Source organism: Paramisgurnus dabryanus, chromosome 9 (genome assembly GCF_030506205.2).
Source record: "Paramisgurnus dabryanus chromosome 9, PD_genome_1.1, whole genome shotgun sequence".
NCBI lineage: Eukaryota > Metazoa > Chordata > Actinopteri > Cypriniformes > Cobitidae > Paramisgurnus > Paramisgurnus dabryanus.
Genome location: NC_133345.1, coordinates 33,630,323 through 33,647,871, shown reverse-complemented (window position 1 = coordinate 33,647,871; position 17,549 = coordinate 33,630,323). Strand labels below are relative to the sequence as shown.

Genomic DNA, 17,549 nt, shown 5'->3' with positions numbered 1-17,549 from the left:
TCACTTCATTACTGGTGCAAGTGACCTCACCGCGTCGAGCTGCGGCCATCTGTTTCCTTCAAGAGGTCCGAGCTGAAAGAATCATGCACCATTCAAAAGGGTTTCAAGATTTAACTTTCAAGTATTTCGTTTATGAATTAAAATTATTTTAGGTAGTCCAATTTTGAAATGTGCTAAATAAAATTTTGGATTAAATGTGGCCATGTTCAAAAAGAAAACATCATTCAATTTATATTTAAAGGATATTTTTAATTGAGTCATGTTGGCATTTACAAATTTGTACAAAAATTATGCATTTGTTGCAATGCATGTTTTATTTATATATTAAGAAATACCACTTCCCTCAAATTCTTCATAATTAGTTTATGTTATTTTACTTTCCATTCGGTTTTTAATGTCATTTTTTTCTTGCGATCACCTACATGCTTAACAATAGACAATAGTTTAGTTTTTTTTTGGATCAGGTTCAGTGTGGTGTGTTTGACTTTGAAAGAAATGACTGAGCTCAGATCTCAATGGGGCAGCCGTAACTAGAGCGGATTTGACAGTTTCAGGTTATATGTTCTGTGTTTATGGGTGTGTTGGTTTGATAGGAAATCAATAGCGTGTCTGTCAGGATAATTGGTGTTCAGATGGCCTCTCTCCCTCTCTCTCTCACCCTCTGTCATAATCACCTCCTCAAAGAACCAACAGAAGATACCTCGGCCCCTCTTTGATTGGTCTGTTATGACAACCCTCGTGCATTTTTTTTTTTTTTTTGGTTTTGTCTTTACTCCCCCTTCTCTAATACTTACCGACCGCCCCCCCTACTACCCAAACGCACCCAAATCAACTCCATTCCTCTTGTCCCTTCCCCCACATAGCGAAACAATTACTCTGCTAAGAAAGCAGAAAGGCAGAAAGCGAGAGAGGAGAGGATGGGCGAGGGAGGGGGGAATTGAAAGGGGTATCTGGTTTAGTGTGTCCCGAGGCTGTGTGTTTTCTACCTACTGAACTCAACCGAGGCTTTTAGATGCTGCAAAAGGACATCGGGGCATCATTGCCCTTTTCAAACTTTAAATGCTCACTCTTTTTTTATTAGAAGTGCAAAACATACAACACACGATTAAACAGAACACAAAACAAACATTAATTAACACGCACCGGCCCGGCGGCGGTCCCTAGGGGGCGTTTTTACGTGTTTTTGTACTTTGTTTAACATCAAATATTCAATCAACAATCATAAACTTTGCATTATTTGAAAGTTTAAACACTCAAAATTCATGTTCTGAGCTTATTTTTGCAATCAATACACTGGTGTGGATAAGATTAAATAAAATGCAGACGGAATGCATATAAAAAAATTTGTGGGTACTCACATGTCTTGCCATATGGTTCTGATCATCTCTGACAATTCCCAAAAACTTCAACGTACATTGCAACGTAAGGGTCCACTCTTCAAAAAGCATCCCACGTTTTAATCCAAAACAACGAAAAATAGTGATAAATCCAGCAATACCCTCCTTTATTTACATCCGCGCTTCCGCTAAGTATGATCGATCATGTTTATTTTCTATCAAATATCGAGTTTTATCAGTGAAAATCCATCTCTTCCTGCTTCGTTAGACTCTTCCGATAAATATCCCGCCCTATTTTTCTGTTTTGTTCAATCAGATAAGGTTTGACAACTCAAAATGAATCGGGAACACCGATTTGCCCAGACAGATGTCCTTCAGCTAACCATAGGCTTTTGACTGGATTACGCCAAAACAAAGCCAGCCAATGCTTAGCCAGCAAAGTTTTGATGGGCAGGGGTAGTAACCAATCATGAAACGATTACAAGGATTCAACTTACGTCAGTAAAGTGTACTTCTGCGCAAATCTACAGAAGCGCATGGATAGGAATGCCCACGCCCCCTCCCTGCGCGTTTGTTTGTTTGGGTAGCATAGCAGCCGGCTAGGCTCTCCGGAGCCGCTGAGAAACCTCTCAAAGGTTAGATATAACATCTCCATTGTGGATTGTCGACTGCAGAGGACTTGTTTGTGTTGAGAGTGTTTTGGAGAAGTTGATAAAGAGCATGATCGCGGAGCAAAGATACAAGATTGGATATAAACGAAACCGCGTCGTCGACGAGAGATGGACCGGACTATGAGCTCAGCTGCGCTCGCTTGGATAAAGTAAGTGGATTCTTTTGTTCATTAGTTATTTTACGTTACATTTCTAGTTTCTTGTTAGCTGTTTTGATTATAAAGTAACAGTGGAGATGACTAAAATACGAGTTTTACATGGTTTCATTTTCTATGACATGTTATATAAATGAATCATTTTTATAGCTATATGAATCAAATGCACAGAATATACAAACTAAAAACAAGATATGTGGTGGAAAATATGAGTATTACCAGCTGAGAAATATAGGTTATTTGGCAAACATAAGACATTTGTAATTATAAATATATTCATGTAATGTGTGTATGTGTGTATGTATTATGTTCATGTATATTACATCATAGTTTCTCATACAAATAGTTGTATGTCTCTAACTTTTGACTCAAACTAAAATCCTCTCTTGCTTTGTGTGTGTCTGTGTCTGTGTTGTGTTGTGATGTGATGTGATGTAACAGGTCTTCAGCTGACATCCAGAGGAGGACTGGAATCTGGAGTGCATTCATGAGCGACCACATTCAAAATAGCAAGTATTTTGTTATAATGTGCAAATGTTTTTTTCTGAAATAGTTTTTTCTATGTGCTTTGGTGGGCAGAGAAGTTCTGAATTGATATACATCATGTAATATGTAGTCCTGACTCATTTTCTTTTGATAATCATGTCATTTTGTTATCATGTGTATATTTGGAGTTTCCAAGTGCACTTTTTCTGAAAGGACGCCTGGACTTTTTTGAAATAAAAGCTCACAGAAACAACATTTTTTGGAGTATCATTCTCAAATTTGAATCACAGCATGGTCAGACATTCAGTTTACCTATATGGTGTCCCCAGGTGTCTCAGATGACCATTTCATACCTTTTTTGCTAAGTGAATGTTATTTAAAGAAAAACGGAAGTCATTTAATGTATATTTTACCTTGTTTTACTCTGTTTCTTTACTACTCTGAGTTGTTATGACTATTAGGCAACAATATGTCAAGTGTCTAGTTTCAAACAAGACCAGAATTATGAATATAGACCATAGGGTTTAAGAGCTGCAGACGTTTTAGTTTGGAGTTGTCGTTTTTCAGAAAATGCTCAAAAATAGAAGTGCTGGCTAACAGGTTAAACCAAACAAAAACAGCAATCATGATAATGATATTATTATAAAGCAATTAATAAAATTATATAAGTATTTACCTAATAATAATATGCATATTATGTAATAATAGTATGTATAATAATAATATTATTTAATAATATTATTTTGTAAAAGTATCTCATTTGGAAGATTCAATAAAAAACAGGAAGCTGAAGATGTTACAATGTTACCAGTTAAAATCATCACGTATGTTATGTTTATGTGCAAATTGTTTTTATAAGGAGGTGATTCCGATTGCTACAACGTGAAGACGTTTTGTATGAAGATATTTTTTAAAGCTTGTCATGGGCGTATTGTTTGCCAATTTGTGCTTTGAAATGGACTCTTTGTGTGTGACCCCGCTGACCTCTGCTGCATTATCTCCCTCCCGTGACTTCTCAAACCCCTACAGGTCAAATGAAGCTCTGCTGACTGTAGCTCATCCATCTTTTTCATTTATTTTTCTTGGATCTCTCTGTGAATAAGCAATGCATTTCACGTGTGTGTAAATCTAGAGATTGTTTACATAACTTGCTAGTGATTCAAGTTGGTTGAATGGGTCTTTCCGAGCTAGTGTAGACTGACCCCTATAGGTTATAATGCGGTCCTGCATTCAATCTGCACATGCATGCTAGATACAGTGGATTTTTTTAACATTTAAATGTAGAAGAAATGTGTTTGTCAATAATAAGTAATGAAATTACTTTGACCATTTGTTTCAAATATCCTTGAATCACATAAGATACTTTTTGAAGCATTGTCAAATCATTCATGGATCATGTTTTGCACAAACGAATTTCTTGTCATTACAGCAAACCAGAATTTTTTTTTTTCTGCAATAAGAATCTGCACATTATTTCAAATAGTTGGTCTTGTTATATCAAATAGCAAGGCATGTAAGAAACACTTGACCTTGAGCGAGCCACATGAACGTTTTAACTGCATAATGAAGTACTCTCTGAAACAGACCTTTCTGATTTCTGATCCCTTTTCTTTTTAAGGAGAACATAAGGGGATGGACTCTCCCCCGGAGGTTACGGCTAACAAGGAGGACAGCGCAGGAAAGAAATCAGGTGCTTAACATACTAGTTTAACATGCACTTAGCCCTCTTGAAAAATAAAATTATTCTGCATGAGCCAAGCATTGTAAAAAAGCATAATGTGTGCCACTTATCTCTTCACAGAAGGATTCATTCAGACAGAGGTGGAGCAAAGTGAGTTGTCCTCGATTCCCAAGCGTCCCTCGCCTGGATCTGAAGACTCGGATGAGCCTTCACCCTGTAAACGGCCACGTGTACATGAAGAGGTTTGCTAAATCACACTATACGCTGACAAAATAAAACAAACAATACACAATGGTATAAAAAGTATCTATTTTGTATGTAAAGTATGATAAAACTGGTATATGATTTATATGGATTGTACAGTAAGGTTGTATTTGTTATGATTAGTTAACTGCTCAAAAAACAAATAATGCATTAAAATTAATGTTGTTGTTAATTATTAACATATCCATTATTGTAATAAATAAAAATAAAAATCAGCTCAACATTTAGTATATGGAAAATAATTAGAAATATTCTTTTTTCTCCACAACAGTGGCATCATGTAAACAAACTAGAGCTGTGGAGTTAATCGTTTTGGATTTTCAATTTAAACTTGTGATTCAAACTATTACAAAATCTAGATAATCGAGGTAAAACAATTATTGTGCGATTTAAAATATAAACTGCGTGCTGCTGGACCGATGTGTTTGTAAGGCACCACTGCTTTGACACATGTAGCCTATTGCAACATTTTCTTTATAAAAAAGTTAAATAAATGCATGAGTAATTGTGGTAAATAATCATGATTATGATTTTACCCATTACCGGGCAGCCCTAAAACAAACTTATGTTTTTTAAATTATAGGGTTAAAATTCTGAAATAAATAATTGTTTAGTATTTATAATCAGAACGGATTCTTGTTAAAAAAGAAATTCAATGACAGTGGGAAAAAGATGAATCTAGAATATTTTTTACATTTATGCACAAGGGTTAATGTTAATTTTAACATTTACTACTAATTATTTTCAGTCAAACGTATCTGTTAACATTAGTTAATGTGCAAGGAATTGCATCATTAAACAACAAACAGTTGTACTGGTATTAACAAACATCAACAAGGATTAATAAATGCATACAATATACTGCAAATTGTTAGTTAATGTTAGCTAATGCATTAACTAATGTTAACAGATACAATCTTATTGTAAAGGAAAATAAGCCAACAAGTGCCAGCATACATGCACTTCAAAAAAAGACTTTCTTACTTAGTATTTTTGTCTTGTTTTCAGTACAAATATCTAAAAATTCTTAAATCAAGATGAATTTTCTTGATAAGCAAAATGACCTAAGAAAATATGTCTAGGTTTTAGACAAATAATATCATATTTAAGTGAATTTGTGCTTAAAACAAGCAAAGAAATCTGCCGATGGGTTAAGAAAAAAATTCTGAAAAATTTTCTCACCCTATTGGCAAATATTTTTGCTTAATCACAAATTCACTTCTAAAGTCTAAGAACTAAACTTATTTTCTTAGGTCATTTTTCTCATCAAGACAAAACATCTTGATTTAAGAACTTTTGGATCTTTCTACTGAAAACAAGACAAAAATAGAAAAGAAAGTCATTTTTTCAGTGTGGGAACTTTGTCAATACTGTTGGTTGACTGTAGAGATGTAATATTGACAAAAGGCAGCTACTCTCAAAGTTAAAATATAAAAATATTTGTATTGTTGCATAATTCCTATACTTCTATTTGTGTTATATTGGTACTATAGTTCTGAAATGTTGACTGAAATATATAACGGGTGTCCAAACTACTCTAAAAATGTCTGGGTTATTTTTAGCCATGTTGGGTAAATATTGGACAGAACACATGCTGGGTTATAAATAACCCAACGCTGAGTTTTTTAAACCCAACTGCTGGGCTATTATAACCCATGGTTGCATAACAACATCCCTACATTGTGTCATTTTTAACCCAGCATGTCTTGTGTCCAGTATTTACCCACCATGGGTCAAAAATAACCCAGCCATTTTTAAAGTGTATATCAAAGTAAAATCTCTACCATCAAAACACCATGGGTCATTTCAGAAGGGTAAAACCAAAAGCAAAAACAAATCCTAAAATTCTTAGTCCTGTTTTCTGTTTATCTCACACAGATGCGCCAGTGTCCGTTCTGTCGGTTTCGTCACACAGACATTGAGCGTTTGAGGAGTCATGTGATGAACCAGCATGCAGTTCAGCCCACTCTCCGCTGCCCGCTGTGCCAGGACACGCTGCACAGTGTTGCCCTCTTGCGTACCCATCTGACACATCTGCACAGCGTAACGGCAGACTGTACTCAAAAACTCATCAGCACGGTGAGACAAAAAACTAAAGTGAAGTGTATGTGATTTGCACCATTTACAAATGAGAAAATAAAATCATAAATTGAATAAAAATAAAGGTGTTCTTTCTTATAAATAAGAAAAAAAATCCTTGATCGATTAGTATATCAGTCAGGCCAATCAAATCAGACGATATGTGGCTATTGTGAGATGAATGGGTATCGGCTGATAACTTGAAGTAGAATTTACCTGCAACCTTTATAATTTATAATTCACATTATTTGTTTTGAAAATAATACATTTTGCATAAAATTAGCAATCAATGAATTGTATTCCATCATAATTACAGTACATCACCAATTGACCAGCTTGCTCTCGATTCATCATCTTTTTAAAATAGCCATATTGGTCAACCACAATTTTCTCCCAATTGTCTCTAGTGTAAAAATGGTCTACAATTGTGTTACGTATATGATCAGTGATTCCAGCACGAGCGTGATTGGCTGTCTCATTCTCCGAGACGAGCAACACCACTTAATGGGGGAAGGGGAGAGAGGTAGCTGCCTCAAATCCAATGAATATTAAAATGAGTTTTTATGTGTAGAATATAAATTGATACTAATGCATCCCAGTGCTTTTTTGAACTCAAGCAGACATATCTCACTGTCTCAAAGAGGTTGCACATTTTTGCCATTTCAGTCACCTTGCGCAGAGCGTTTTTGCCTGCATAAAATTATTTTCTGTCCGTCTCCTCATTTACCTATAGTCTCCTGTCTTATTCGGTCTTCCCTGTTCTGCAGTCTCTCTTGGTTTCTCTTTTCGACAGTCGACTTCTCCTCCCCCTCCCCAACTGAACTGCAATACAGTAATGAAAATAATTGTGCTTCATTAGTTGTGAGCCAGCGCTAGGTGATTTTCCTCATGAACCGTGCCTAGTAATTATGTTCTAAATTAAATGTGACCTTGAGAGAACTCGCGTGCTTGTCTCCCATCCCGTTTAATGCGGCACTTTCCTGAAATGGTGTGCTTTGTGATGGAAATAGCAGCCATTTTGTTTGGTTGCTCTCCCCCCGTTTCCTTTTACAGATGCATTGATTTACACATTTTAAAGTCGAGTGGGTACAGAAGCCGGAGAAGAAGAGCCAGAGAAGAAGATAAATAAAGTGGCCTTTTTACATCTAAAGTTGGTTGCGTTGCGCTAATTGTGTTGTCATGAACCAAAGAGGGCTTACATTCATACTTAACCTTCGAACTGCTCTAAGTGTTGGTTCATGACCACGATTTCAGATTTGCCATCTGAAGTTCGGGGTCTTTCCTCCAGCTTTGTTAATGCGCACATATGTAGCGAGAGCACGGCGTAATGACCAATCATCTTACAGATAACAATCAAATGACTTAATAATGAGATTTTGCGGATTAATTAATCCACAAAATGGATTTATCAAACCTATTATGATTTCTTTTCTCTTGTGTGATCAGGTGATTGCGTCAGACGTGCTGCCAGAGAAAATGTTTCTACCAGTGCAGAATTCAGATTCCCAACAGACAATGAATGGTCTAAACACTAATGAAACAAAGAGATTGGATGGTTAGTATGAATTTCACATTATTATTATAAAAATTACTGTCATTTTTTTGTAATTGAACAATCTTCCCATTCTAAATAATTTTTTTTATTTCTTTGCAGAAATTATAGCAGATGCTGAACCCGAAAGAGGTTCCACACCTCAAGAAACAGCAAAAATCCATAAGCAACCTTCAGAAGATGCAGAATCCACAAAGGAGAACAGTGCAGCTTTTCCATGCTGGCAAAAAGGCTGTAACAAAGTCTTTATATCCTCAAGTGCACTTCAAACGCACTTCAACCAGCTTCATAGTCAGAAATCTCCTACGGCAATATCCGACAGACACATTTACAAGTACCGGTGCAATCAGTGCAGTCTGGCTTTCAAAACCCCTGAAAAGCTGCAACAGCATTCTCAGTACCACGCTATCAGAGCTGCAACCATGTGCTGCCTCTGCCAACGTAGTTTTCGTACACTGCAGGCACTTCGGAAACACCTTGAGACAAACCACCTGGAGCTAAGTGAAACCCAGATACAGCAGCTTTATGGTGGTTTGATGATGAATGGTGAGTCCCTGGTCTCTACAGACCAAGCTTTTGGTGAAGACGAAGAATCACCAGAGGAAACTGTAATGAAAGATGATGAAGAATATGACTTGGAGGAGAAACTAAGTCCTACTGACCATGATGCAGGTTTGGTTAAAGACGGTGCTGAATGCGACCTTAAACAACCTGTTCTTCCACTGCGAAAAGGCCCAAATATCACAATGGAGAAATTCCTGGATCCATCAAGGCCTTTCAAATGTACAGTTTGCAAGGAGTCTTTTACCCAGAAGAATATTCTATTGGTTCACTATAACTCAGTGTCACACTTACATAAACTAAAACGGTCTTTGCACGACACGTCAACTGGCGTGCAAGAACCTGTTAACAGTACAGACCACAAACCATTCAAATGTAGCATTTGCAATGTAGCGTACAGCCAGAGTTCAACTTTAGAGATTCACATGCGTTCTGTCCTGCACCAGACCAAAGCTCGTGCATCCAAGCTTGATTCATCTAGCTCAAGCTCAGAATCAGTTAGCCCCCTTCCAGGCAAAGCAGTGTTAAGCACCCCTGGAACCCCGAAGTCTGTGACTTCCATGAACAGTGCTATCCTAAGCCACAAACAAAACAGTGACCACAATGGCACAACTGCAAACACGGATAACAGCCAACCTTCAACATCTGAAGTCAGGACAAAGTTGGTAGACATGATTGATTCAGCTACTAAGCAACAACAGATGTCATTACAGCAGCCATTACAGCAACAACAGCAGTTCGCCCAGGCTCATGCCCATCTCCAACAAGAGCTCCAAAAGAAAGCTGCCCTTCTTCAGTCCCATTTATTTAATCCTGCACTTTTACATCCTTTCCCTATGGCAACAGAGGCTCTTCTTCCAGGGCAACAGCAGCAGCAGTTTCTTTTTCCTTTCCTTATTTCAGGAGGAGAGTTTCATATGAATCCAGAGTTAAATCTGAAGGGTTCTGGGCTAAACCTAAACACGTTAAAGCCTGTTGTAAATGAGAATCCTGCTGATGGCCTGATATATTGTCCTACACAGAAACAAAACAGAGATCAAACTCATACTTTTCAGCAAACTGCCCCTGTAGATCCCACAGAGAATTGTGCCACTCATCATGATGAATTAAAACTGTCCAGTGATTCACAGTGTGAAAAGGACACAGCTGGTCAAAACAATAGTAAAGAATCAAAAGAGACGGATGATCTGAATAGAACTGAAAAAGACGATAATCTTAAAGGCAGCAAAGGCCTAAATGAAGAGGTGTCAGACAATGGAGACATTTCAAATGAATTCCTTCCACCCAGAATAGCCCATGATGCACCTGGAAATGCTTCAAGGGCTTTGCTTGAGAACATTGGGTTTGAGTTAGTTGTGCAGTTCAATGAAAACAAGCAGCGATATCAGAAAAATCTTGCTGAGCCATTACCAAATGAAGTGGGTGATGTATCCGATGCCAAAGAGCTTGATAATTCAGTGAACACAAAGAAGCAGGAATGTGAGCCTTGCGGTAAGCTTTTTTCAAATGCATTGATACTGAAGAGCCATAAAGAGCAGATTCATGGTTCCATTTTCCCTATCAAGTCATTGGAGAAATTTGCGAAAGACTACAGGGAGCAATATGACAAACTCTTCCCACTGAGATCTACAACTCCTGAGGCTTCTCCTGTATCTTCTCCATCTCCGTCACCTCCTGCACCCCCTCCCACTTCAGTGCAGCAGCAGCCACAACAACAACAGCAGCCACAACAACAACAACAACAAGCAGAGCAACCAATTATACCTGTATCACTCAGTGCTACTCCTACAACTGTCTCCATTCCGCAAATTAAAGGTCCATTAGCCCCAATTCCTCTATCCATGGAACTGCCACTCTTTCCTCCCCTCCTGATGCCTCCATTACCTTTGCAAGCTTTGACTTCACAGGTCCCTGTTCATCTGCCCCAAGTGGAGCCTGGCCTGACAGCTGATTTGACTCAGCTCTATCAACACCAGTTAACTCCAGCCATGTTACAGCAACAAAGTAAAAGACCACGAACCAGAATCACAGATGACCAGCTGAGAATCCTGCGTCAGTATTTTGACATTAACAACTCCCCAAATGAAGACCAGATCCATGAGATGGCCAACAAATCAGGTTTGCCACATAAAGTCATAAAGCACTGGTTTCGGAACACTCTGTTTAAGGAACGCCAGCGCAACAAGGATTCTCCATACAACTTTAGTAACCCTCCCATCACAACCCTGGAAGATGTAAATGAGGATACCAGGCCACCCTCTCCAGATCCACCAAGGCAAGAGTGTTATGGAGGGAGGAGATCTTCAAGAACCAGATTTTCTGATTACCAACTGAGAGCACTGCAGGATTTCTTTGATGCCAATGCATACCCCAAAGATGATGAATTTGAGCAGCTATCTAACCTCCTCAATCTTTCCACACGTGTGATTGTGGTATGGTTTCAAAATGCCCGCCAAAAAGCTCGAAAAAACTATGAGAACCAAGGTGAGAGAGTGAAGGAAGGTGAACGTCGAGATCTATCTAATGATCGCTACTTTAGAAATTCCAACAACAGTTTCCAGTGTAAGAAATGCAGCACAGTATTTCAGCGCATATTTGATCTTATCAATCATCAGAAAAAACATTGTTACAAAGATGAGGATGAGGAAATGCAGGATGACCTGAATGAAACTGCGATGGAGTTCAAGATTGAGTGTCATAGTCCAATATCTGGACCCTCACCATTCACACAAGCAAACATGTGCTCGAGCCCTTCTAGTTCATCTGTGTCTAGCACCAATGTAAAGTCCATCGATTCTGAGCATCTGCACACTGAAAACCTCACCAGAGAGCTTAAACAGAAAAGTGAAGGATCATCTGACATAAAAGAGGCAGAAAGTGTCAATTCTGAGGAAGCAGAGAACAACATGCAACAGCCAAAATCTCAATGTGAGGAGAAACAAAATGCAAGCACAGAGATTCACACTCATTCACTTCCTAAACAACAAAAGCTTTCCTGCATATCTCAACCAAGCCCAACTCCGTCACAGAGCCCCTCCAAAAATGTTAGTCCTTTAGAGACTTCAACCTCAACTGAACAACCACGGCAAAAGCCAGCCCAGGAAATAAGCCCTTACCAATGCATCCAGTGTAAATTGAGCTTCCCTTCTTTTGAACATTGGCAAGAGCACCAGCAAATGCATTTCCTTACTCAAAGCTATTTTCCTACCCCAGAGTTCCTGGACCGGCCTGTGGACATGCCTCTTATGCTGTTTGATCCTACTAACCCTCTACTGGCAAGGCATTTGCTTTCAGGTACAATTCCTCAGATAGCAGCAAATGCACCCCCAATGACCACTATACCTGATTCAACCATAAACTCTCTGAAAAGGAAGCTTGAAGAGAAAGCAGGATCCAGTTCTATGGAAAATGATTGGGAAAATAACAGTGATGAACCCCACAGAGACAAACGCATGAGAACCACCATAACACCAGAGCAGCTCGAGGTGTTATATCAGAAATATCTTTTAGACTCCAATCCGACACGCAAAATGCTTGACCATATCTCCAGTGAGGTGGGTCTAAAGAAAAGAGTAGTTCAGGTCTGGTTCCAGAATACCCGAGCACGTGAGAGGAAAGGTCAATTTCGGGCTATGGGTCCAACTCAAATCCATCGTCGCTGCCCATTCTGCCGTGCTCTGTTTAAGGCACAGACTGCTCTTGCTGCCCACATACGTTCACGTCACTGGCATGAAGCAAGAAATGCAGGATATAGTATGGCTATATCTCAAGATCAAGAAGGTTCTTATATCAAAGCTGATTCATTTGATTTTGCTAATTATTCTCAGTTTTCAGACACCATCGGTCATTTAGATTCTCCAACAAGTAAAAGCAATGACATGTCCTCACATCAGCAGCGTCTCAGCCCTAGGCCCTTAAAGGGTGAGGGAATAGAAGATTTTGAGATCACTTCCATGAAAAGCTATCAGACTTTTGAACTGAGCAAGCTGAATAACTGTGAGCCTAGCCCAGACACGACCCATGAACATGCAACTGATGAAGGAAATGACTCTCTAGAAGGTAAACATGACAGCATGTCACCTAATACAGAAAGAGAAGCTTCTTCAGAAAATGATGAAAAGATGTCTTCTGGACTTGTTAGCCCAGCAATAAGTTTTAATGCTAAAGATTTTGATAACGATTTAGTCCTGGATTACAGTGAAAATTCCAGTCTGGCTGATCCAGCTTCACCATGTCCTGGTAGCTCCAACAGTCAAGGCTTTGACAGTGACAGACAGAGTCAAAAGCGTCACCGTACTCAAATGACCAATCTACAGGTAAAAATTCTCAAAGCCTGCTTTAGTGACTATAAAACTCCAACAATGCTTGAGTGTGAAGCTTTGGGAAATTACATCGGACTTGCTAAGAGGGTTGTTCAGGTGTGGTTTCAGAATGCTCGAGCCAAGGAGAAGAAGGCCAAGCTTAGTCTTGCCAAGCAGTTCGGTACAGAGAGTACCTCTATTGATAGACCAAAAACAGAGTGCACTCTGTGCTCTGTCAAATACAGCGGACGCTTGTCTGTTCGTGACCATGTATTTTCCCAGCAACACCTTGGTAAAGTTAAGGAGGCCTTGGGTGGCCAGATGGAGAGGGACAAGGAATATTTGGGTTCAGTTACTGCCCGCCAGCTGATGGCTCTGCAAGAGGTGGATCAGCTAAAAATGCCAAGTGATGTTCTGGGACTTAACCAAACTCCCTTTCAAAACCACTCAAGTCTGCAGACACCTGCAAGCCTACCAGGAGGTAGCAATAAAATGGCAGCAAGTATTTCTTCCTTTAAAACAGGTATGTAGCTAATCTGTATTTTTTTATATTAAAAGCTTAGAAAATATTGCTATTTTACATTTACACATGTTTGCATGTCGTCACATATTTTTTTGTAATTACTAATTCTTTTATTTGTTGTTGGAAGGTGTCAGTGAGCCTCCTGTAAATGAAGCCAACTGCAAGCCAGCCTCGACATCCTCTTCTGCCATATCAGCTATGGATGACAAAGATGTAGTTAGCACAACCAACTCTATCTTGACTCCAAAGACCATGCAACAAGAACCCCAGTTTCCCAAAGAAAACGATGGTGAGAATAAAAGAATTTCCATAAACAAGTTTGACACTACTACTCCAGACTCATCCAGACCAGCAGTATCTACTTCAAATATTCCAAGGGAACATGTCATCGATCCAGCTCAGCTACAAGCTCTTCATGCAGCAATGCAAACTGACCAAGCAGCTCTGCTCACTAGTCCCCTCCTGCCCTATATGATGTCTGGTTTCCCTCCTCTTTTTCCTCCCCATATCCCTGCACCCATGTCTAATGGACTTCTGCAACCTATGTTTGGCATAGATAGCATGTTCCCATATGGTCCCATCTTGCCACAGGCCCTAATGGGGCTGTCAACAGGCTCCATTCTCCAGCAATATCAACAAAATCTGCAGGGTGCATTGATGCAACAAAGACTACAGCTGCAACAGAAACAGTTGCAGCAACCAGAGAAACCAAAACCTGCTCGCCTTCATCAAGAAGACTCCAGAGGATCTGTTGTGGATTCAACCAAACATGACAAGAAACAAGATGCACCCAAGAACACAGATTCCCCCTCTGACTCTGTCAACACTAAGCAGCAACTAGATGATACTATTCTCAGAAGCCACTGTATTGTCTCCAAAGCAGTGTGTGGAGAGGAGGGCAACGATGGTCAAACTTATGACTGCCTTGCCTGTGAGGTGTCTTTCACCGGGGATGCAGAGCTCATCAAGCACCTGGAATACACTCATCATAGACAAAGAGTGGCAGAGAAAATGATTTCCAAAGAGCATGCTACTCCTCAATTACCTCACATCAGTCCCTCATCTACCTCTCAGCCAGACCCATCCAGCGAACCGAGATCGTCTTCAGCTACCCAGTCTTCTTTAGGGATTCCGTCTGCAACCTCTATCCCTTCAGCAACAAGTTCTGACCAATGTACATCCGATCTACAATGTCCCCAAAGCTCTTCTTCGACTTCAGCTTTACCCGAGACTGCCCAAAGCTCACTGGCTTCTCTTTTGCCTTCCAATGATACCTCAAGCCTGACAAGCCTCATAAAGACTTGTCACATAGAACCTGCAGACTCTGCAGATGGGCGTTGTGATGGGTCGAAGAAGGGACAAGACTCAACGTAATATAGTGAAGCAAGAGGTTTGATGCTTTCCATATCAGTTGTTTTTATGACTTGGCCAGCCTCGGAGGAAACTTTACATAACAGGCAAGAGAAAAGTCCAACAAAATGCGTCCACTGGGGGGAAGACATGTCTCGCTAGTTTGACAGACTGTTTTAAATGGACTGAATCCTGTAGGATCCTACTTGCATTACCAGTGCTTGTAACCAAAAACAAGTGTCAGTAGAATGTTTTTTTCCATTTCAATATGCTGGTTTTTATCTAAAACTTGAGTATATGTGAAAGTGTTTGGAAACTAAAGGGTGCACAGCTAAAGACTGGTGAAGAACCTAAGATGGTTTCTTTATTACCTAACTAACCAAAAGTCTGTTTATGACATAGAAGTCTGAACAGACCCTCACAAAACACCCACACTATTTTTTGCCCTGTTAAGTGTTAAAATATTATATTATTGGCTTAATGAAGTGATGTAATGTATTTCGATGTTGTCTTCTCTCAGGTCAACAGCTCTCAATTTTGTTCTGTTACAAGACATACCAATAGAAAATATATGAAGCCCAAAAGAAAAAGTTTAATGAATGAAAATGTTGATTCTGATTTGCTTGAAATTGCAACTAAGCTTTTAAATGTTTTTCGTTGTGGACATTTATTTGTCCAGACACAAAGTCGACCATTGTAAATTGTGCAAAAAAAACAAACAAGTTTTAGTTTATTCTTTCTTTTTGGAAAAACGACAAAAACATTGTGTTAATGATAGATACATGTATGAACATTTTGGTGTTGCGTAGATTGTCGAATTCAAATGACTTAATTGTATGGTAGGTTTAAAACAAATGACTTGTATATTTAACTTTTGTATTGTCCCAGTCAAAGACACTTGAGGCTGTTTGCTCATGTTAAAACATTTAGCATTTACTCTCGAATGCTGTTGAAAAATTGTCACTGTACAACCAACTTCCTCTCCTGCACTGAGCCAAGTTCAAAGACCCTATCTGTGTATGAATTAGATCGATGCACATCCTGAAGATATTTTCTATTTTTGTTGTCTTTCAAACAGAACGTTTTAATTGTGCACTTAATTTTTTTCAATACTGTAAAAAAACGGTAGTACTTTGTTCTTTTTCATTATTTCTTAACATTTCTGCACTTGCCATAAATAACAATAACGATGATGATGATATTATGAAACAATAATAACTTACAGTATTGCTTTAAAGGAAAATCCAAAGATAACGTAGTCTTACCATTGGTGCATACAAAGGATAAAACTTTATACTTGAGAAACTATTACTGTTTTTAAGGAATGGAAATCTTTTTAGATGATGGAGCCAGCTACAAGAATACTGTTTTAGCTAACTTATTAGAACATTTGTGACCTCATATAAGAAACAACCAGAGAACCAAAAATAAAAGCAGGAAAACAAAACCGAATGCTTACTCTGTGGATATAGGACAGCACTGCTGTGTAGCCATTGTAGTTTGTATTATAGAGGTGGAGATCACACACAGTTTGCTTCTCTATGTCTGGTCTTTCTTTTTCATTTCTTGTTCGGTCTTTTAAATGTACTGGGTCGAATTGTCGAGGATATAGAGTGTGCTGCTAATGTAGGTTTGTACTAAGATGCATGCTTGATTTTGCTTTTCGCCGAAGCTTTAACGACAACCGTCAGTAGCCACGACGTCGTCCTCGTCTCACTGCAGCTCTGTCCACACATGACTGAAGACTGTGATGATTTTATTTCTTAAACTACATTATGTCCTTCTAGCCAACCAATGTTGAAAACCAATGATGTTATATTTATACAAAGTTTGCATTCCAAATATCACATTGTCATTTCTTTTTTGTTTTTATTGTATTCTGCTTTTAAGGGGACTGTGTAACATATTCTCTCACTACTGAGGATGAACTGTTACTCTATGTAATGTTATTACTGTAGCGATCGCCAAATAATGTATGTTCATGATGCACTTGGGTTTATTCATGTGACTCACTGGGCTAATGTCTCCCGTTCTCTTATATACAAGCATTCAAAGTGAATAAAAAAGTTTTCTTTTAATACGTTGGCACGTCTTCATGCTTCTCGGGATTCTCGTTCAGGCCTTTGTACAGGTATTTTTTTCACTTTCTCATATGATAAATTGAAGGTTGCAAGTAACATCATACTTTCGCCAAATTGCACACCAAATTTGTTGCGATCGATGATGTGTGATTTGATAATGTGTGTTTCTGCTACGTCCTTAATCAGATTGCATGCGCCCTGTACTCTGCTGAGCCGGTGTAAAGGAGACGGGCAGTCAGCCAAAGCACTGGAAATCAATGGAGGTTAAACGAGACAAAATCAATGCAGTGAGTTCAAACAGAGATTCAAGTTCATGTGTATTAGTGAGCAAGGCTGCGACCACCGCAAACATCCAGAGGGACACATCACCCCCCCCCTCGAATATTCATAATCAAAATGGGTTTCAATGACGGACTCTTGAACTTTAACATTTGATCACAACCACCTGCTTCTTGAATATTTGCCTAAGTTTATGTTTGTAAGCTACAATGTTGATTTCTGCACTAGA

At 38.9% G+C, this 17,549-nt stretch overlaps 1 protein-coding gene and 1 long non-coding RNA gene across 2 annotated transcripts in view; both read left to right on the top strand.

The window, feature by feature from the left end:
- The window catches only part of zfhx3a (zinc finger homeobox 3a), a 31,595-nt gene extending 14,557 nt beyond the window's left edge, over nucleotides 1-17,038 (top strand). Inside the window, exons 4-9 of the mRNA XM_065257870.2 lie at nucleotides 4,268-4,339; nucleotides 4,451-4,572; nucleotides 6,473-6,673; nucleotides 8,120-8,228; nucleotides 8,328-13,610; nucleotides 13,738-17,038. Of these exons, the coding sequence (XP_065113942.1) occupies nucleotides 4,268-4,339; nucleotides 4,451-4,572; nucleotides 6,473-6,673; nucleotides 8,120-8,228; nucleotides 8,328-13,610; nucleotides 13,738-14,984 (7,034 nt within the window). The 3' untranslated portion in view covers nucleotides 14,985-17,038. The remainder of the gene's footprint in view (nucleotides 1-4,267; nucleotides 4,340-4,450; nucleotides 4,573-6,472; nucleotides 6,674-8,119; nucleotides 8,229-8,327; nucleotides 13,611-13,737) is intronic.
- On the top strand, nucleotides 1,139-2,904 carry LOC141282558 (uncharacterized). The gene is made up of 2 exons (XR_012337349.1): nucleotides 1,139-2,157; nucleotides 2,605-2,904. It is a non-coding gene; the product is annotated as an uncharacterized lncRNA (long non-coding RNA).
- Nucleotides 17,039-17,549: the final 511 nt, after the last annotated feature.